The following is a 22819-nucleotide window of genomic DNA, read 5'->3' on the forward strand; positions in this document are numbered from 1 at the left end:
AAAAATGGCAAAGAAATTATTATTATTATTATTACTATTATTATTATTATTATTTTTGAAAGAGAGCTAATACAATCATATACAGCTTTATTCAACTCGTAATAGAGCTTTGCAATTCTCTGCCTGGTGACCTTTTCTCCTTGCCACTAAAGAGTCCCATAGTCGCTATTCAAGAACATATTCCTGACATTTTATGTACTTCATTCTTATTAGTGCACTCTTATTCGTGTGATTTGTTTTAGCATTTTTCGTTCTCAGATTTCTCTGTTAGCATAGCGCTATAGAGCCTTTGCATCACTGCAAGAGCCTTAAATAGGGCAGTGATATATGTAAAACAATAAATAAATTTAAATAATGTTCTTGTGACGAAGTGGAAAGATTTTTTTGTTTTTTTTTGCGTTGAAGATAGCTAAAGCTAATTAAAGTAGGGCGAGCACTTTCTTTGACATTTTCGTAGACATTTGTTGAGTAGAGCCCGCCAACAACGATGGGTTACCAAAGCGAAATAACTAGGGCTGTGCGAATATCCGAGTTTCAAAGTCGAATTGAACAATACCTTAATTATTAATGCGATGCGACTTTTTAATAGCGAGTATTACAAGTTCAGAAAAATTCAACAGGATGAATATCTGAATCGTGACAATGGCCAATGGTGCATATTGAATAGGGTATGACGGCTGATATTAAAGCTACCGTTGTTACAATGGGTTTTCCGCTGAAAATTTCACCTGCATTCTATTTCAAAAGTGGCCACATTTTTAGTTTTAAAGAGCTTATGTCATTTCGACACGTAACAAAGGACAAGAGAAAACAATTAAGTCATTCACAGCTTCGCTTCCGAAAGAAAGTCAGGGACTTCTTGCCCTGTGCGGTGGCAAGTGGGTGAAGCCCGAAATCTGTCCAGTCGGTCTTCCCAGAAACCCTGCACGAGTGGCTTCAGATGCGAAATTTCGTTGACTCCGTGCAGTCCCCACTGGCCCACCGCACCACTCGTTCAGCAATTTTCACTGTTCTACGCGACCGCCTACAAGCGTGCAATGGACAAGGTCACATCTACACACACGTTGCCCTTCACTTCTCTCTCTCTCTTCTCCTTTAATCCCCTCAACCCTTCCCCCAGTGCAGGGTAGCAAACCGGACGTGCGTCTGGTTTACCTCCCTGCCTTTCATTTATTCCCTTCCTCCTCCTCCTTCACTGTTCTGGCGCTGCTATTCAGGTAGCCAACTGCGAACAGCCTAAATAATGGCCAGTTTTCAGTGATTCAAAGGCAGAACTGCAAGGTTTCCAATCAGTCCTGCTGCATGGACCATACGAATAGCTCGTCTGAGATACGGTATCTCCTCCATACTGCGTTTCATGTCACATTTAAGTGGCTTCCAAGCCACTGCGGCGTGACAGACAATGGAAATGCTGGCAATGCTGCTCGATTGGCGCTTCAAGGCAACAAGCTTGAGACAGTACCGCTATCGAGGGCTGACGCTGCTAGCTAGCTTCTAGTGGCCTCAAGGGAAACTCTCTCCACATAGAATACAATAAGTAATCGGCGAAATGAATACTACATCCCGAACACTTTACGTCTACAGACGCCTACTGAAATAAGTGGAAATGATGCCACTCTACCATTTCTGGCTAAGAGAAATGTTCATTTCGTATCGAAATGGATGACGACTCCTTATGTGACAACTACGGTAGCGAGGAGACGCTACAGCACATTCTCTACAACTGTCCTCGGTACAATGCGTTGAGAAAATCGCTTGCGGTTGCTCTAGCTCACATAGACACACCGATGATGGCAGAAACCATTCTAGAATGTCGTCCTGAGAGCTCATCATGGGTGAAGGCGACAATAGCAGTACTCACTTCTTTTCTATGCAGTTTCCTATGGGTGTGGGGTATAAGCACATTTTGTTTGAACTACGAGATTCACCACTTTCTGTAATCATATTTTCATCCGTACCCCCAAGGCTGTTGGGAAACTTCATAGCGGTCAGGTTCTTTACGCTAGGTATATAAATTTCTCACACCTTCAACATCTACTTTGCACATTGTCTAATCATTTATGTGTGATGAGCAACTTCATTAGAACTTTTTTCGCAGATTTCCAGAAGAAGAGTTTGGGCAAAGCATGGATCGGTTTACTGAGAAATAGGAATATATAATGAAGCGACAGATAAATTTGTAGAAAACATACCCTGCTGTAGCTTCCGCAGTTCATCCATAAATAATCATTGTAGGTGTGTACGAACCGTATAAAAAATGGGCTTGTATAGGCAACTTGAGGCAATCAAAGAAGTTTTCAAGCTTCTGCTTGTAAAAAAATATTTGTTTTTATTTTTGCTCAGCAGATAAAACCAGCTGAATTGCGACGTATACAGATTAGTTAACATCCAAAGAATTACATCACATTTATCGCTACTGCTCAGTTTCGCGCCGTTTATTTTCTCGGTCACCATATACAAAGCTGCAAAACAGCGAAATCCTGAACACAACTTAAGACGGAAAGCTCCACAATGCCACGTGTCCCAAAGGCATTCATCGCATCGCAGTGACCTTGAGCCGCCGGAGCCAAGTGTGGCAGGCATGACCTCGCGCCGCGTAACCCACTATGAAAAAGCGTCGCCGATTTGTTCACTGGGCAACTTGACATGGTGGCGCCACATGAATAGGTGAATGTAAATGAGCAGAAACCTCTGGCCCGCTGCTGTGCACGCGTGCTGCTGTTCGCACTTTTCCGCTATTCTTAGTGTACACCTACAGCACCTTTCCACAGTACAGAGTGTTCGGCGCATTCGAGGGAGAGTCCACGTGGCGTTTTAGCCAGCTGGTACCCAGACATGGTGGCCACGGTGACATCATTGCACACTTTGTATAATGGCAGGCCTTGGTATATATACTCAAACAGTTTCCGGGGTACAGATATTGAACTACATGGGTTGTAAGCCTGAAATACAGATACTGAGCTATACATTTGCCATTGACGTAACGAGAAATTTCTGAGATATTTTTGCGAAAAGACGAAAAAAAAAGTATTCCAAAATACAGATACAGAAATACGAGTACTGCAGGAGTTCTTTACATTTCAGTTATGATGATCCTTCCAAAGACATATATTAGCCACAGCATAATGTCGCTAACAAGGTTCCCGCGTTTTCAAACTTGCAGTTCATTAACTTCTTTATTAGAGCACCTTGAGCGTCATGATGATATTACAGGGGCAGGGTGTTTATAAAGTTCATAATTGATAACAATGAAAAAATCAGAACTATGAACTGAAGAATGCACCATTTCCCAGCATGAAGATGAAGCATTCACCAACAAAATCGGCATAATTGTTTATAATTATTTGAGCTAAGCTACATATAGTATAGTTAATAAAAACACACTAATCGCTAACGAAAACTAATGAATTGAGAAAAATACAAATGCATTCTAGAAAACGTTTTCCTGCGCGAGTTGGTGCGTAAGTTTAGTAATCATGTTAACTGTGGCACAAAGCTTGGAATATGAACATGACGTGCTCATTTGCCTTCCTTTCTCGTTTTCATGTTCCCAGCTTTGCGCCACAATTAGCAGCTTCTGATAAAAAATGTACACATTTATTGTGCTTATAAGTTCTCTTTTGCTGAGAAGGCCACTGCGTTAGTTGTGCTTCAGTGGCAGAGGCTTCTCAAAGAGGCTGTATTTTAGACAGCACTGGTTCTGCCTCAACAAGGTTTGCGAAAGAAAGGTTTTCGCTTCTGCTGCAAACGAACACAAATTCACGCTATCGTAAATAAATCCCACCCAAAGTACAGCGAACGCTCTGTTGGCATGATGATATCTCTTTGCTGCACATCGTATTGCCAAAGCACTTCCGCCTTTGAATGGGGTTGTTCTGACAATAGGGAAGCCGAAGTAAGTCAACATCTTGGGAATGCTTAGCTGTCTAGCCCGGTTAACATGACTTTGGCAATTATGCATTCAGCAGCACCGCATGCTTTACCAAATGGGTCATTCTATGCTTGAGGGCAAACATTGGCCGCTCTTGCTGTGTCGCCGAGCAGTGGTGCGCCTTTGCTAGTCTACACACACACACACAAAAAAAAAACAGATTTCCGATATGAAAAATGCAATGCGATACGCTTAGTATCGGCATACAGCCGATTTATTGTAAGAGTGCTTCGTTACCGAGATGCAAATACATTTTTCAAATGTATCTCGGCACAGAAATACAGATACTATAAAGTATCTCTGAAACACTATCGCGATGCTTTTGTATCGGGATGAGGCTCAGCCTTGTACAATAGGAGAGACCCGCGCCGAAGAGGGGCGCTGCGGTGCAGGGCGCTGGCGATGAATGTGGAGAGGAATAACACGACTCGTCACCTCTCTGCTCTCCTCTTCACGCCACTTCGAGTTTGCGCTGCTTGGATGGATGGGTGGATGGATTGATATGGCTGTACCCTTTAGATCGGGTGGTGGTTAGCGCCAACAAGCCGTAGCACACGATGCACGCCCTCTACGCGTGTTTTCGCGGGTTTTGCGTCTAGTGAGGAGTTCAATGGACATCCGCACTACTGAGGACTTTTTTCGCAACTGCAGTGTGGTGGAATGTCTGCCTACTAAGCTTTGTATACGAGTTGTCCAGCCGGCGATGGCAGATGACATCGTCCCGGCCATCGCCTGTATGAACGAAGGGCTATTTGCGTAACGAACTATTTGGGGCGCTAGTGATATAGAGGAAGAAAACGCGACAGTGCAGGATATGGGGCCGGATTTGCCTTAAGATACGGGAATGTACTGTTGCCCACAAGATGTGTTGTGTAGTGAACATTTGAAGCGTTAGATATTGTTTCTACAGCAGACGATGGAAAAGAGTGGCATGTCCGGTGTACGTGCTGTAGTCCATGCTGTTCTCCATTTTTATCGATGCTATGCACATCAGTGTAAATAAACATATAAACGCTCACGTATCTTATTTTACGCGACGTAAGTTTACGGTGGAGGTGGTGGTGGTGGGTATCGATCCCGGTACCACTGGTCTCGCGTTATTTTACGTAACAATACCTGCTAAAAGTTTTGCTACTCCGCATTTTCATAGACTCTGTGCAGAGAAAACATACCACCGAACAACACAAATATGACATATGTGTGCACGCGTGGCCTGGCCCGTGGGCCGGTTCCTGTCTCATCATCTGGCGCACGGGCCTGGGCCGGCGTCTTCTCATGTCCTGCCCGGAGATGGCCCAGGCTGTTTTTTTCCACGGGGTGGGCCAGGCCAGGTGAAAAGCTCGAACTGAGCACGCCTTAGAACACTGATCGCCCAAGAACGTGAAGAGACGCACGCGTGAATAAGACAGCTTAAATCTTCGATATAAATATATTGCGCTAACCTATGAAGAGCAGCCTGCCACGAAAAAAAGCGATGCTGATCATTTAGTGAGTGAACCGACAGTGACTGGAAGGAAGGAAGGAAGAAAGGAAGGAAGGAAGGAAGGAAGAAAAGGGAGAAGGCAGGGAGGCTAACCATAAAAACATCTGGTTGGCTGCCATACAATAGGGGATAAGGGAAGGGGAAAAGTAAGATGAAAAAAAAAAGAAAAAGAAAAAAAAAGCCCCGCCGCGGTGGTCTAGTGGCTAAGGCACTCGGCTGCTGACCCGCAGGTCGCGGGTTCGCATCCCGGCTGCGGCGGCTGCATTTCTGATGGAGGCGGAATTGTTGTAGGCCCGTGTGCTCAGATTTGGGTGCACGTTAAAGAACCCCAGGTGGTCGAAATTTCCGGAGCCCTCCACTACGGCGTCTCTCATAATCATATGGTGGTTTTGGGACGTTAAACCTCACAAATGAATCAATCAATCAATCAAAAGAAAAAAAAGAGAGACTGACAGCAATTTCATCGCATAGTGTAGAACTTCACCGCATGTCAGAGGCGTTCACACAAACCCGTCTTTCTCAAGAAACACAGAAGGGCTTTCACTGTCTTGTGGGCTGTCGAGGGATGTGGATGTTGCTGTATTAGCACCTCCACAGAAAGAGGCCGATCATCCAGTCACTGCATTGCGTTGGCAAGTACTTGTGTGTCTGAGGCAAATCGAGGACAGTGGCACAGCAGGTGCTAGATATTTTCATCGGTGCCACAAACATCGCATGCCGCACTGTCAGTCATTCCGATTAACGTAGTATGAGCTTTCACAAAAGCAACTCCCAGCCAAAGGCGACAGTGACAGGAACTTACCAATTATACAAGGCGAGTTTTGCGGCTCTCTATTCATGTAATGATGCTCCTGTCATGCATCGGATGTACTATACTTCTGGAATAACTAGCAATCTGAATTTCCGAAGCTTATTATGCTTCCATTCTGGCAACTTCGGCTTCCAGCGCAAGGAGCCAATGGAACTTCGCCTCGTCGAGCTTTCGGAAGCAGGAGCCCTTTACTGAAGCTCCACTCAATCGAGAGAGTTTTAGTTATTACAGAACTTATAATCGGTGTAGGTAGTAACTGTCATGCGTCCTTTGCTTCTGTTGCACATAGGTATGTTCGCTAAATGTTGCGTTATCGGAAAACAATAAACTCTCAGCTCAGTAAGCTTGTACATTGTCAGAACCGGGCCGGGCATTTGTTTTCGTACGTCGGGTTGGGTCGGGTGTGATTGCAACCTTTTAGCGTCGGGCTCAGGTACGCCTGCGACGCAGTTGGAGTGCTCGGGCCTGGATCTGGCTTGAAATGGCGACCCGTGAGTAGCTCCCATTGGCACCGGCCTCCATAAGAACTAATACAAGAATGGCAATTCTAAATATACTGATGTTGGACGGTTATGTTTGAAGTGTGGCAGTTTGGGCTAGTTGGTATGACATGACGATAGTTATAGCACGAGAACAGAACGACGACCTTCTTGTCTCTTCGTCATCGATCTGTTCTCGTGCTATAACTATAGTTATGTTTGAAGTCATAGAGACCACATCGGGTGGCTTGCGAAGAAATCGCTGCGGACCAGTGCAGTGTCTGTATAGCTTATTCGTACAAGACTATAATAATCGAAACGAGGGAGACATATGCGACTAATAATTAGCAAAGTGACAAAACTTTGTTACTTGTGAATCTATGCGTCGCTAAAGAGAAGTGTTCGAGAAATTCTGCGACAAAGTCACGCATCTGCCCGACGAAAATGATGACGAGTGGTCGAAACAAGGTTCGAAAGCCCATATTGCTCAGGTTGAAGTCATCCACTGTTATAAAGGAAAGATAGGTAGAACGACCGACGGAGCCAAGCACGGACGCATGGACAGACGGAGGGATGGACGTATGCATGTGCGGATGGACAGCAGATGGCGCAACTGATCATATATTGTGCTGTCACATATTTGACTGATGTACACATGAATTTGTTTTAAATGCAGAGCATTTTATAGGCGCACCTACTCGTAAATCCGGCATCGGCGCTGTTGTCGCGACGCCCCCACAGCGCATGCTCACGTCTCATGCTGTCATCCCCCCCTCTCTCTCTCTTGCCTCGCAAAGCTGACGCAGGCAGCGTCTGCTAGTAAACAACGCCTGCTCGCGCTGCACAACCGTTCACTGGCCACCCCGTATATGTAGGAACTGGATCGCGAGTTCGGATTTCAGCTAAGGGCGTATTCACTTGGCTTTCGCTTGGCTTGACGCTTTTCTTGACTCGAGTAGATGCGACGGAAGCAACAGTACCTTCAACCAATATTGGGGCGGGACTCAACATCAGCGTCCCAGCACTCGTTGAAGAAAACGCTTCCCCTTCACTCAATAAATAAGAATAATAAAGAGAAAACAACGAATAAGCATTCCCAAACTAAATCCAATCACGCGGAATTCACGCAATACCCTCACCACTTTGCGACGCATTTACTCGAGTTCCCCCCGTGGGAACATCAGGGTGAGTTTTTTTAATATTTTTACTGTTCCGTTTCGCTTTTGGTTTCGGGGAGCGTGATTAACAGCAACAAGGTGGCGGTCCTGAAGAGTTTCACCTTTAAAAGGCAAGACTGGTGTTTTAGACCTCGACTTTAAAAAGCCATGCTATCCTGTGCTAGCGTGCCTCGATATCGATTGCTAAGACACTAACCTGCGAATCGTGGCTTTCCGGGGTCGAAATTCCGCCTCGTTAAAACATTTTTTACACCGCGAGTCTCTCTATTTTTTTTTTCGTGTTCCTTTCTTTCTGTCTTTCTCCCTGTACCCATTCTCTCACTATCAGATTGACTGCATCCCAACACCACACAAATCGACACACGTGGTCTGCGAGTGCAGCAGAGGAAGGAGGAGAGTACGACGATCAATAAGAGGACGCACAAAGCTCTTGCTGGTTCATGATTATAACTTCCTATCCAAGACGCGTGCCAGTCCTCGTGCACAACAACTATGTTGCAAGAAATTTGGCCATGTCTGCTTCTTCCCGGATGTCTTGCTATCATATCTTTAACACACCAGGAAGTCGCATATTGGGTGGACTGAGCGCTGTCTCGAAGACGTAGTTTCTCCTTGCTGCATGCTTGGCATTCGCGCAAGTAGTTACATTGTGTCGTGGTGTGGAAATTGGCACCAGTGTGGTGAATTAAAAAAAAAGAAACTCATGAGCTATGAATGCCTTTGAATCAGTGCCGATCCCCGAAATAATGTGAACGTAAAAAGGTTGCTTTTATAGGCCAGCAAAATATCCCTGCTTCAGTTCGTCATCACGATCGACAACTCAATCGAGTGAAGGGTGCGGACAAGGAGATACGGTCGTTAAACATCACCAGGCACAACGTGCCTTTGCGCCTTTGGCTGCGTCTGTACTGCGTCCCTCAGATGTTGAAATTCCTTCGAGATCTCTCGCTTATTTTTCCTACATCAACTCGGGGAAATATGCTCCCTTCTTGGAGAACCCAAGTGACAATGGCTTCAGCATAAATCAAGGAAATTGGATCATCTGCGATGCGGGCCAGCCTCCTTCGGCATACGACTGCCGTTTTTTCCTTGATGGTTACGGCAACCTTCTCTGAAGCGTGGTGGTGGGAGAAAATCAACGCCACGTGCCCTAAATTGGATCACTGTGTCTGTGAAAACGGAACGTATGCTATCTTCATTCAGTGCCGGCACATCGCTGATGCCCATCAACTAGATGGGGACATGGCAAAACTGTTGAGGATACCACACAAGAAGCTTACCTTCGAAAGTGTTAATATCACTGATCTGCCACTTGAATGGTTCTTGAACAAAAAGGTGAATATCCTGTACATCTTTCAATGTCCTCTACGTACCATGTCTGCTTTGGTGATAGAAAATATACAAGGCTTGAGGAAACTACGCATAAAGAAAGGAAAGTTGGAGAGTGTTCCACCAGGCCTTGCAGCGGCTAGACACTTGAGCATCTTGAGAGTGTCCGAGAACCCGATCAAGGTGCTGCGGGGAGCCCTCAGCATGCCCAATTTAATAGAGCTGGACCTCAGCCACAATGAAATCGAGATTGTGGACGAGGAGTACCTGTCGGCTTTTCCCAACCTGATACGTTTGAATTTGTCCCGCAACAACATCAGCCACCTGGCGCCAAATATTCTTGACAAAATTAAGAAGGTGAAGTACATCCAGCTTCGTAACAACAGCCTCGATACGGTAGAAGACCAATTTCACGAACTTCTCTCTTTAGAGGTGAGAAATATTTTCATGAATTGATTGATGAATTATTATGTGAGGTTTAGCGTCCCAAAACCACCATATGACTATGAGAGACACCATAGTGGAGGGCTCCGGAAATTTTGACCAACTTGAGTTGTTTAACGTGCGCCCAAATATGAGCACACGGGCCTACAGCGTATCCGCCTCCATCGGAAATGCAGTCGCCGAAGCCGGGATTCGATCCCATGACCTGCGGGTCAGCAGCCGAATACCTTAGCCCCTAGACCACCGCAGTGGGGCAATATTTTTATGAAGCATGGGATAATTATCAGCTTCATTATTTGGTGATGGCATGTTGCTATTTCAATTGTTTGGTCCTAGAGGCACTAACAGCAAGCGAACCCTCAATGGCGCGTGCAGAAATATTTTTTTTCGATATTCACATTGAATGAATCTTCTAAGGAACCTTATACTCATTTGGTTACGGAGCCGCGAGTGCACGCATACTTTGAAGCCCCGTTCATGGAAACAAACGAATGCTTAGTTGCTTATTTGCACTTCCTATTTTACTTCATAATTATGTCTACCTGCATTTATGTTCTTTACATCCTTGTTACGATTGTTCATTGCAGAGCATTGTCATGGAGTGAATTTACGGTATCCGCCATGAAAGTTTTGTAAGATTTGAATTTGGCACGGGAGCTAGTTGTTTCCTTATGAAAGATTAGCCCTTGGGCGAGGTGGAACCCAATGCCAACCGACTACAAGAACACTTGTAAAGCAACGTTGAATTCAAGAGTGCAACATGTACTTCGTGTACTTCAAGAGTGCAACATGATTTCGGGGATAAATTTACGTTTCCTTCGCCTGCGAATGTACACATCACCAAATGTAAAATTTGTTGATATTTTTTTCTTTACGTAATGAATAGGTTAAGCACAGTATGCGTTTTAGAAGAATATTGAATAGTAGCAGAGGCAAAAAAAGTATCATGCTGTCCTTCGACATTACACGGGGAGACCTCTTTTCCTGTTATGACGTGGATGTATTTGTATATCATGTAGTGCCTGTGTAAACACTCTAGTTTAAAAAAAACGCTATTTCATGTTGGATTTCACATATTAGCTTATATAGGCGTGGCGCACACTATGAAAAAAAAAACCCATGCTCATGTTAGGAATAACGACATAGATCACTAATCGCAGTCCTTATTGTTCTTTCAGCACCTCGACCTAAGTGCGAACCATATTACCAGCGTCAACACTCTGCTGAAGTCCAAGATGACGTCTTTAGAAAAACTTTGGCTCGAAGACAACAAAATAAGAACCATAAACAGATTTTCCCATTATAATGCTAAAATTAAAGAACTCCGCCTAAAGAACAACGTTATTACTGAGGTAGAGCTCGAAGCTTTCGTGTCGTTGAAAAACTTGTTACGCCTAGACCTGAGACAGAACAAAATTTCAGCTTTAAATGAGGCAGTTTTCGGAGTGGACTCTAAACTCGATAATCTGGACATATCAAATAACGCATTGATTTCTATATCAGGGACATTCAACAGGACACGTCGAATTACTCATTTGAAGCTATCCTTTAACCTTATCAGAAATATCACAGGTGCATTTACCGGTCTCAGGGACCTCAAAATTCTCTCACTGACTGGGAACTTTCTCAAATACATCGAGGATAGCGCTTTTAGCGACAACCTCGGCCTCGCGCACATCAGTGTGACGGAAAACAAAATTCAATGGATTGGCAGAAACGCCTTCAAGGGCTTAGTAAGCCTGAGAAGCTTGCGTCTCGAACGTAACCAGCTCCATTCACTTAACGGCTCCATCAAAAATCTGCCTAAGTTAAGATATGTGGAAGCATCCGGCAATTCCATACGGTTCTTGCAAATCGACGAATTCGAGAATGATTCCGGTCTAAAGTCTGTCTATTTGTCGCGAAACAACATCAGCGAAACTAAGGGGGCGTTCACAGCTGTGGCGGCGTTGATGACACTGGACGTCGGACATAATCGGCTGGAGACCATGCGCCGAAGTGACTTCCCTCGCCGGATGAAACAGAAGCTCATCCTAATTATCCGCGGTACGTCTTTCTGTGAGACGACTGACTTTGTTGTTCGTTGTATTCATCGAGCTCATAAACACTTGGCATTCCTGTCAAACACATCTTTCCTGGGTGTAACGTCAAAAAGTTCATGAAGTTTTATTTATTAAAATAAATGTTACAAGTGTTTAAAAATATTCAACAGCCTCCTTTGTTCCGCCAGTCAACTCGGTCCTGTGCTTGCTGCTGCCTCTTTAGAGCCGCAAACTTTCTAATCTCTTCTGTCCACCCAACTTTCTGTCTCTTCCTCACCCACTTACCTTCTCTGGGAATCCAGCCAGTTACACTTGATCACCAGCGGTTATCCTGCCTACGTGCTACATGCCTGGCCCATGTTTATTCCTTCTTGGTTTTAACTGTGATTATCCTGAACCTCGGTGTGATCCACTCAAGGGAGAGCCCGTTGTCCTGCAGTGGACGTTGTCAGACTGATGACGAAATATCTCCTTTATCCCCGATAAATGGTCTCCAGTGAAACTTCAAGCTCTTGAATGCCTTTTGCGGTGGTCCAATAGAATGGCCTTTAATGTAGCGGTGCAAGCTGCTTTCATCCCGTCCACTGTCCCAAAAGGCTTACTTTTCAAGGGTTTTTCGAGGCGTGGAAATAAAAAAAAAAAGTTGGGTGGAGCCAAGTCCGGGCTTTATGAGGCCTCGGGTATCGTCGGCACTCTGATCAGATAAACGGTGACTGTTCCGTCTTCAACCAGGCAATCGATGACAATGAACACACTGCGGGATGGTACATTATCATTGTACAAAATCCAGTTGTCTGCGATGCCTAGTTCGATGCGTTGAACCCACAATTTAGGTTGAGGACGTCCATAGAATGTTTTTGTAAAGTTTAACACGTAGGCAAATAAACGAGCACTCTCAGCTTCAATTCTACAGTACCCTCACTCGCGTCACTTTGTCAGCCAAGATGGTCGTGGATGGATGTCCGGTGCGGTCCTCGTCTTCAACGTCTTCCCGGCTTCCCGAAAATATCTTAGCAGAACAAAACACTTGCCGATCTGACAGGACTTGCTCTTTGTTTGCAGTCTTGATCATAATAACAGTTTCTGCAGTGGTCCTGTCAAGTTTCACGAAAGACTTGATCTCAAATCCCTGGTCTGACAAGCGCTACATGTTCGCTTGCAGAAGAATGAAAAAATAAACACTCATCATGGACAGACAGGATCATGTTGCACTCTTCGATTGCTCACAACACAGTGATCCACGGAGCACTGCTAAACAAGGCCCTTCCCCGTCCCCCCTATTTTTTCTGACTGGTTAGAGCGCGTTACTGCCTACAGATGCGGAAAACGAATTTCGCTCACGCCCCCCCCCCCCGCCTACCTTTTTTAACCGGTCAGAGAGCGTTCTTGCATACAGTTGCGGGAATCTAAATTCACTGACGCCCCCCCCCCCCCTACCATTTTAATCGGTTAGAGCGCGTTCCTGCGTACAGTTGCGCGGGAAACAAAATTCACTGATGCCTCCCCCCCCCCCCCCCCCCTTAACATTTTTAATCGGCTAGAGCGTGTTCCTGCATGTATACAGTTGCGGGAAACTAAATTCACTGACGTCCCCCCCTACCATTTTTAATCAGTTAGAGCGCATACCTGGATACAGTTGCGGGAAACGAAATTTACTAATGTTCCCCCCTACCATTTTTAATCGGTTATAGAGCGCGTTCGTGCATACAGTTGCGGGAAACGAAATTCACTGTGTCCCCCCCCCCCACCCCTACCATTTTTAACCGGTTAGAGCGCGTTCCTGCGTACAGTTGCGGGAAACGAAATTTACTGACGTCCTCCCCATACCATTTTAACCGGTTAGAGCACGTTCCTGCGTACCGTTGCGAGAAACAAATTTCACTGATGCCCCTCCTCCTACCATTTTTAATCGGTTAGAGCACGTTCCTGCGTACAGTTGCGGGAAACGAAATTCACTGACGTGCCCCCCCTCTACCATTGTAACCGGTTACAGCGCGTTCATGCGTACAGTTGCGAGAAACGAAATTAACTGATGTCCGTCCTTCTACCACTTTTAATCGGTTAGAGCACGTTCCCGTGTACAGTTGCGGGAAACGAAATTCACTCACGTTACTTTCAGGAAGGATCCTGTAGGTTTAGCAATACGGTGGGAAGCTGATACCACTACACTTGCGCTCCAGTGCATCATTGTCACAGGCCTAGACAACCTGGGGTAGGGTTTTACACGCGTCTGTCCACCTCCTCTGTCGGCGCTTGTGGTATTGATGCGTGAGAGAACGTGTCTAGCGACACTTTATTTGTACGAAATTTCTACGCGCACAATATACGGGGCCATAGGTGTACACACTGTCAATTGCCTGCACTTTGGATGTACGTAAATGCAAACAACAAACCTACACACGAACACGCACACATCAGTTTCAGTTTCAGTTATTTTGGAACGCGATTACCTACCACTCAGTAAACGTTGTTGTTGTTGTTCACCTATTGATAGTGGCGCATACCCACTATAGGGAATCGGCTAAGAATTGTGTAATTTTAAAAATTACTGTTCAGATTTGGAATAATGGAGGTTTAACAGAAAGATTACCGATAGCCTAGGAAAGTGTGGTGCTTAATGTAATGCATACAAATATTTACATAAACGAATTTACTCTTAGAACAGAGCAATATTCTGATTTTATACGTATATAATTATGTGGACATGTTAGGATAACGGAGCTGGTTAATTAGTCAGCCTATTAGTTTCATCAATATAGTCCCGGATGGCCACACATACTGTCGAATTAGAGAAACCAGAAATGGAAGCTCCAAAAGACAAAATGAGAGGCACAGATAAGTCCATACCACGTAAAGGTATTTCTAAACGGGATTCTCGTAATGTGTCAAACCGCCTGCAGCTCAAAAAGAAATGATATATTGTTTCCAGTTCATCACAGAACGCGCACAGTGGCGAAGGTGCCTGAGCAGACCTGTGTTTATAGAAATTTAGATTTGGTACCCGACAACGGAGCCTTGTGATAGCTACTTCTTGTTTACGAGTGCGGCAATAGTCTCTTCGCCAGGGATATAATAAATGGCGATATTCTGTAGAGTTTAAACGTTTGCCCACGGATTGTTAATTTCTTTTCTATCAAACAAAGCTATAGGTATGAAAAAAAAGATGCAGTTTGTAAAACTTTCTTCTCGTGGTTCCACGAGTGAAATAAATAATGTTGTGACTAAAATTTCACTTTCAATGCTAGCAAACGCTGTCCATAAAAGGGAGAACTAGAAGCAAGTACAAAAAAAAAAAAACGATATCATCAATAAATGCGAATTCCTCAGTTCAGCCACTCAGACGTCTCTCGGGCCCTTCCCGAAGACTGATAGGAAAACTTTTGTTTACCGTACTTTCTGTCCAAGAGAATAAGAATAGAAGCAGTTCTGCCTGAGAAGCCAGGTGCACGATATACCGAACAGTGTTTTGTTACCGTTGCACCTCAACCCTTTCATACGTACGTTTGCGGCTCACTTTGAAGTATGGGTAAATGACACTCCGGGATGACAACGGCTCAAGTGTTGATTGTCTCTGAGCATTTTGCTGTCGGTTGTTTTGCTTAAGAAGACGTGCCCCCGAACGTGGAGGCAGGTAGCGAATATACTAATTAAAAATTTTGTTCACCGCACAGAAGGCGATGCCCTTGTGCCGGTATGCAAAGAAAAATGTACTTCAGTTCTCAATAAATGTAGATCCCTCCCATTAGGCACCTGATGATTAAAAAAAAAAGATGTGCCATACTAAAGTGTATTAAAGAAAATACAATACCAAGTTTCTGTTTCAAGGCCGTTACGAAAGTGCTGGCTTTCTAGACATGATTAATGAAGGTTTCTCTGAAGACAGTTTATATGTGTGCTATCAGAAATTATAATAGGCACTTGGACTACCACTTGTTAGGTCCAGCGTCCTACGATTGAGGAATGAGATAAATGCAGCATAGGCGAAATGTGCAACGGAGAAATTATTTTTATTCTGAATATATCATTTCTCTTCTAGATAATCCTCTGGTGTGTGACTGCAGGCTCTCCTGGCTTATGCAGCGCGAAAGTGCTGTCCATATGCTAGGAAACGCTGTGTGTTCCCGCCCATCTTGGCACAAAGGGAAGGAACTTTTCACGATAGCAGAGCATGATTTCGCACGGTGGGACGATGACTGCTCCACGGGCTGTCATTGCGAGTGCCACGAAGGACCTTTGGGATCCCGTGATATACATGTGAACTGCGCTTCGAGAAGGCTGACGTCCGTTCCCTCTGTGCTTCCTCAAGGTACCGTGCTTCTGGATTTGCGAGACAACGAAATCAGTACGCTGGACGACACTCTAAAGGCTGCCGCACCTGAGCTTCAATTCCTTTCTCTGAAAGACAATGTGCTGCAGAACTTGAACGACACATCTATACCCGTGAAGGTACAAAATATTGATTTGAGGGGCAATAATTTTAAGCACCTGCCTTATTCACTGCTGACAGAGCGCAACTTGACAGCCATATGGCTCTCCGGCAATCCTTTTGTCTGCGACTGTGCCGACTACCCGCTGATGCGATGGATTCAAGTCCACGTTGACGTGGTAAGCCTCCATATTATACGTAAGAAAAATGGTTGTAGGGCATCATTTGTGCTGTACTCTGAAGTAAGGGTAATGGGCTGAGTTCACTTCTTGATGGATCATTTGTTTACAAAACATGTTGCGGCTTCTTTGCTGCAGCCGCTGATGTGAATGGAGGTGTGTACTCGCAGAAGTGAGTGCTATTAGGAGTTGAGCTTTGTTTGAAGTAGAGGTTGTAGATCATGGCAGAGCGATCTTTTATTGATATGATTTGAAGATGTTGCTGTACAGTTAAGGCTAGGATACTTTATAGCTCCCGTTTGAACTGAGCACACTACAAACGCACACAGTAGGACACAAAAAAGAAGGACGAAACGCACATATGTCAAACAGCATCATCATAACGTAAAAGAAAATGTCGGAAGTGTATGGAGTCCTTGTGTATATGAATCCACGAAGTGGGCAACAATACATTAAACACATAATAATTAACACTAAGTAATACGTATACTGCGTTGAGCATACATGTGATAAGGATCCTTCAAGGAGTGCTAACATAATACCTTAATAATTCCAAGTAATACCAGTCTCTTCAGGAAGGATTTTAGGCACCTTTAAAGTTTACATCTTTAAGGCTCTTGTTTACCATCATGGGCTAAGAAATGTGGTTACGCAAATTCCCTGTAGTTCTATGGCGCTAGTTGTAATTCTCTTGTAGAATGTTGGAAAATTGTATTGGAGAATGTTTTGTTTGAGAATTGAGGGCTGGAAACATAACCACTCTTAGTATATCAGATTGGTTTCCAACGAAGTTCTCTTGATGAGTGATTTTCTATGCACTGCCTTGCAATAATCCGCAAATATATGCTAGTTACATACCATGAGTGTCGTATATGATGGGATGCAATCATCTCTCCTTCTTATTTGGTTTTTACGTCTCTGGACTAGATCAAAGACATCCATGACGTAGTTTGTGCTGACGGCAGCAATCCATTGATTGCGCGAAAATTATTTAGGTCTTTGGGGGAAAAAGACCTTTGCCCAGAAACGGTATCAAGAACAACCACGTATCTACTTACGGTCTTAGGTACGTAAAATGCATGTCTCTTCACCTTGTTGTAAAAAAGGAAAGGAGATAGCCTAACGATGTTATCGACGGTGCGCCGATGTGGTCGTATTCTTGTGTGTTCATATCAGGTGCCAAAGAAAACATTTGTCGAAATGTTTAGGAACTAGCGATAGGCTCACGTGAAGTCTGCTCTCAGAGTTGCCTGCTGTGATGCGGAGGCGGTTGCTATATACTGAACACCAGCTGTTTCGACATCGAATGTTGTGTTAAGACGACTAGCAGTGGGCTCCTTACTTTTTAACGTATCCGCGATCATGCTCCCTAATTACACGCTCGTTTGGAGCCGACGGCTTCCTTGGGACATCCTTAAGGGGCTCCATTGGCACACCGTTTTTCCTATACTTTCTTGTCTTCATGAGGATGTTGCCGCTGTTCTGTTGGTGAACCACAACCACATGGCTCAGACGCATTCACGTTCTGCAAGGCATGGAGGCTTGGCGAACTGAACACCAATACGTAATGCCAAACGAGACGTGTTGTATCATTCGCTGGGCTCCCAGGGACCACACGCAGATATTTGCTGTGCAGGTTGCGGTGACATCAGCAGAGTGAGCAGAGATGCGCTCATTTGTGTTAATACAAATGCTCCAATGTTGTTCAGGCAACGACTTCGCATTGCCTAAGCTTGCAAAGGGTGTTGCATATTTTGCTTTATCCCTGTTTAGTACTTAAGTAGAAACGTGTAGGTAAATAAAAAAAGAAAAAAAAAGTTAACGCAGTGACTTAGACACCCGGTCAGTCAGTGTGGGACAGTACATTCGAAACATACGATCTCCAATGTATGTCCGAACACCGCCAATACATTGATGTGTGTTGTTGGTCTGAGCTTCAAGCGTTTCTCTCATGAAGCTGATGTTTGCACTTTCAAATGGGGAGTTGCCTTCATGAAGTAATCTGAGTGCTTATTTCTTTCAAATGCTGACTTCCCTTTGAAATCTCTTGTTTTGAAATGAATGTTTCCACTCTTGTATATTTTTGCTGGAAAGGTGTTCACTGCATCTGCATGACGCTGGGCTGTAACAGGCTGGGAAGCTCAGCCAAGATCTCCTGATGCTTTTCTGTACATGCTCTCTGCTCTGTAAATGAATGAAATTCAATGCGTGTCATCTTCGATTGATTGCGTTTTGTAACTGACTTCTGTTCAGTGATTATTCCGACATACTGACTTCAGTTCAGTGATTATTCTGACATACTGACTTCAGTGATTCGTGGGTCATTTATATTTTAGGTGGCGTGCTCAGGCTTCCGCAATTGATAACCACGCATTTGCGTTACAGTCATTGCCTTCTAAAATACAAAACGCGCCTTGCTTTCTCAAAAAAAAAAAAGGAGATATCAATGTATTTTCTGAACGCATGCAGTTTCTCCATTTCCAACGGCTCAACGTATCAAGCCGACGTGTGAATTCGTGTAATACTGTAAACGGTGTTTGACAATTAAGCTATGCCAACACATTTGAAATTTATATTTCTCCCTACTGTTGCCTCTTTTTAGGATTGGTAGCTGTAACATTAACACTGCTGTCGATCTACCTGCGCTGGAAGCACAACATCAGGACGTGGCTGGACGCGCGAGGCTGGGGCTGCTTGACGCGCAGCCCATCAGATGACGAGCTCGATGACGATAAGCTGTTCGACGTGTTCATCTCATTCAGCAGCAAGGATCAAGACTTTGTTCACGGCAACATTCTTCCCATTATGGACACTTGCGGATTTGCATACTGCACGTACGAGCGCAACTTCAAGGGAGGCTTCCTCCTGCAAGACATAATTCAAGACGCCGTCGCGTGCTCCAGGAGAACGCTGCTCGTACTTACACAGTGAGTAGTTACTTAATAATCTGCCGTGATGAGTGGATTAAGAATAAGAAAAACTGAGACGCTAAAGTAATGGGTTTCCTTCAGCGATAGTTAATCTGCTTCGATTCGCTAAGAGTTAGAAAAAAAAAGAGAGCCTTCGCTACTAGTAAGTGATACGCAGAGGAGGAAATTTACGCGGCAACAGTAACTCATGTTTTGCAATAGGGAGGTATACAAGAATATTGGGCTTGAACAAAAGATTACAGGTGAAATTATAGGTTTCAGAAATGATAAATCTAACGTGACCATACCTTTAAAAATTATTTCATATCAAGCGAAGGATTATTCCAAACACGGAAGGTAAACTTTGTGTCAACAAATAACAGCGCAATTAGAATTTGTTGGGTAACTGTGAGCGAACGTTCTATCATGCACTGCATGAGTGAAGCCAGTTTATCAAAAACAAACACCATGATCTTTTTCGGTCAGTGACAGAAAAAGTACATGGTGTTGTGTGAACTGGCTTCTGGCGACTTGGTGACCATTCCTGCTTCGACTAAGTTCAGTGGGGCGCAAGCACATATGAACGCACACAATTATAAAAAACTACGCCCTCTTGGTAGCAAGGCTGCACACAGTATCTAGTACATTCGTGCGTGCGTTCAAGCCTATTAGAATACGCCATAATTGCGTTATCCATGTGAGCATCTTAGTAGTCGTCGAAAAAGAATCAACACTGCGATTTTGGTTCAGTTGCAGCTTCAATGCATTCTTACCCTGCTGTTTTATATACAAATACTGGATTGATTGATTGATTGATTGATATGTGGGGTTCGATGTCCCAAAATCACCATATTATTATGATAGGCGCCGTAGTGGAGGGCTCTGGAAATTTCGACCACCTTGGTTTCTTTAACGTGCACCCAAATCTGAGCACATGTGGCATATGCAAATCGTAAGTATACGGGTTTCTAATCAGGAGATGTGACATATAATGTGTGTGTGCCACATCCAGGCGTCACATGAGTGGCTGGCCTAAAATAAAATTAGCTTCATGACACTCACTTGGCTATTTTTAGAGTGTTAAATATCGTTTAACTGATTCCTTCTAGTGTTTCTGTGCGAACTTATTATACAATTGAGAGCTCGTGCTGCAATTACACTTGCCAGATTTCGTTTACCATGCTGTGTGAATAAAATATTTTCAGTTCATCGCAATGTTTTTAGGTGATGCATGAAGAGGAATTATGTCGGGGCTACGAGAAACGTAACATGAAACGGCCCACACTAGTTTGCGGATCCGAAGGGAAGTTTGTAGCATATCCAGCAAAAAAATTACGCTGCTAATTTGGAGGACAGTCCCTCATTTCTTTCAATGACAGTCCAAGAGCACCAAATGAAAGATAAATAATGACCTTGAAGGCTTGCTGTCGTACATATGAGATCGGCTCAGTGAAGACTTTTTATGGCGTGTTTGGTCTGGACATTACAAGAGAAATTCGTAACATGAAGCCATTTTTTTACCTCACATTCGTGTTTGGTTTTGGGGCCTTTCCTCCTCAGGAATCATGGTTGAGAACTTCTTCGGAATTTCAACATGCTGTGTTTCGGCCACAGCAAGAACATTTGCTAATGCTTTGGTATGAAACTGTGTAAATGATTTCATTTATTTATTTGTTTATTTACCTATTCATTACAGTTGTGCAGGTCACCAGCAATTTGCCTTTTTTTTTTGGTAAAAAGGCATCCACTGTTACCGAATTTGAATCACTGTGCACTAACCGCAGGCCATTTTGGAGTGTTATATGAGTGTTTCTACGCACTGTTGTCGTGTACTACACGTACGTCAGGTGCTGCTGTTATTATTGCATGTTTCGGCAGTCTGTGTTTCATTTAATGCTCTTGATTCCAGTCTGAAATATGTACAGTCAAGAAAAACTGACCAAGTCAGCCAGAAGCGCTAACAGAGTACGCGCTTAAGACAAATGCTACAGATCTCCTCATGAATATTATCTTGTTCGTGTTTTCGTCATGCAACCACAATAACGGAGGTCAAATTATGGCCGGAATTCTTATGAAAGAATATTGGCTTCTCCGAGTCTGTTGGAAAAAAGCGCAAGAACGTTTTGTCGAGCATTCTCTTTTTTTTTTATTGGGCTTGTCTATACAAAAGCTGTCAACCGATGCCCATTCAGATGTGCGACGATCTACTATCGATATGAAATATGTTACTTTTTTTCACGTAATAAACATTCGCATCTTGCACCATGTATTTCAGGTAAGAAAACGAACATGCACAAATCATCTTTCTTAGTTGTCATCTGCTGTTCAGTGCAGACATTCGTAATCGAGAATTTGATAATTAGTAGCTCATCACAGTGGGTCTCCAAGCTGCGTTTGGTAGGCTGCTGTTGCGTTCGAAGGAGCAGCAGTTTCAGAAATGGGTCAAACGCAGACGGCGTCGGAAGAATTAAGGTCCCTAGATAAAACAAGGTTTAGGGACTTTAGGAAGAAATGCAGTGGAGCACCAGAAGTGGCGAAATTCACATTATGCGACTCGCGGGCTATACTGAATCTGCATCATTTCGCTGGCGACCCAAGACGTCTTGGAGGCCTACGCTAGTTTTCAATTTTTGAGTCTCGACACAACGCAAGCACAAGAGTCCATGAGCGTCTTGGGTTTCGCGCATGCGCCCTGGCCACTTGCAAATTTATTGGGGTCCGAAGCTCTTTGAGGCCCCAATTCCAAAACTCTCTACTAATTAATGCTTCGACATTGGTTTCACGAAAGTACGCTAGCTTGCTTATGGAAGAGAATGAAGGGAATACATGCACACAAGTGTGTCTCACTTATTTGGCTCAATAAGGGCACTGGGCGTAGTTGTTCAAATATGCTTCCAGCCCCGCCGCGGTGGTCTAGTGGCTAAGGTACTCGGCTGCTGACCCGCAGGTCACGGGTTCGGGTCCCGGCTGCGGCAGCTGCATTTCCGATGGAGGCGGAAATGTTGTAGGCCCGTGTGCTAAGATTTGGGTGCACGTTGAAGAACCCCAGGTGGTCAAAATTTCCGGAGCCCTCCACTATGGCGTCTTTCGTAATTATATGGTGGTTTTGGGAAGTTAAACCCCACATTTCAATCATCAATAATCGAACATGCTTCCACTCCTCCATGCCAATCTGCCGCAGGAACTTCGTGGAGAGCGAGTGGTGCCGATGGGAGTTCCGAGTGGCTCATCGACGTGCACTGCAAGACAAGGTTAACCGGCTGATCGTCGTCTTGGTGGACGAGTGTGCATCTGGTTCGCTCGATGAGGATCTGAGGGCGTACGTTCGCGATACAAACTACCTGCGCTGGACTGAAAAAAATTTCCGGGAGAGACTGCTTGCATCGATGCCCAGAAAGGACACCACGAGGAAGACCATTGCCGAAGGGAGGCACGTAAGGTCCATAGCAGGAGACAACGAAGGCGCACAGTCCTTGTAAACTACTTTTGAAGAGACCGCTTTGGTTGTAGTCTACGATGCCAGCATACGATATCAGTGCATGGTGTAGTTCACACAAAAATATAATAAATATTTTTGTGTGAACGTTGGTATGCGCATGTGCGAGGCA

General features: G+C 44.4%; 1 protein-coding gene across 5 annotated transcripts in view; it reads left to right on the forward strand.

Moving 5' to 3' along the window:
• LOC119167261 (protein toll) overlaps positions 1 to 22819 on the forward strand; it is a 44119-nt gene that overhangs the window by 15811 nt on the left and 5489 nt on the right. Inside the window, exons 1-6 of one of the 5 annotated variants that reach the window (XM_075866836.1) lie at positions 7975 to 9217; positions 10834 to 11701; positions 15734 to 16302; positions 17230 to 17368; positions 18905 to 19229; positions 22393 to 22645. In XM_075866836.1, coding sequence (XP_075722951.1) covers positions 8930 to 9217; positions 10834 to 11701; positions 15734 to 16302; positions 17230 to 17368; positions 18905 to 19229; positions 22393 to 22645 — 2442 coding nt within the window. In that variant the 5' untranslated portion in view covers positions 7975 to 8929. Of the gene's footprint in view, positions 1 to 7974; positions 9644 to 10833; positions 11702 to 15733; positions 16303 to 17229; positions 17369 to 18904; positions 19230 to 22392; positions 22646 to 22819 lie in introns of those variants that run through there. The other 4 variants (XM_075866835.1, XM_075866838.1, XM_075866839.1 and 1 more) reach the window with 4 other exon arrangements.

This window comes from Rhipicephalus microplus, chromosome 6 (genome assembly GCF_043290135.1).
Source record: "Rhipicephalus microplus isolate Deutch F79 chromosome 6, USDA_Rmic, whole genome shotgun sequence".
Taxonomy (NCBI): Eukaryota; Metazoa; Arthropoda; class Arachnida; order Ixodida; family Ixodidae; genus Rhipicephalus; species Rhipicephalus microplus.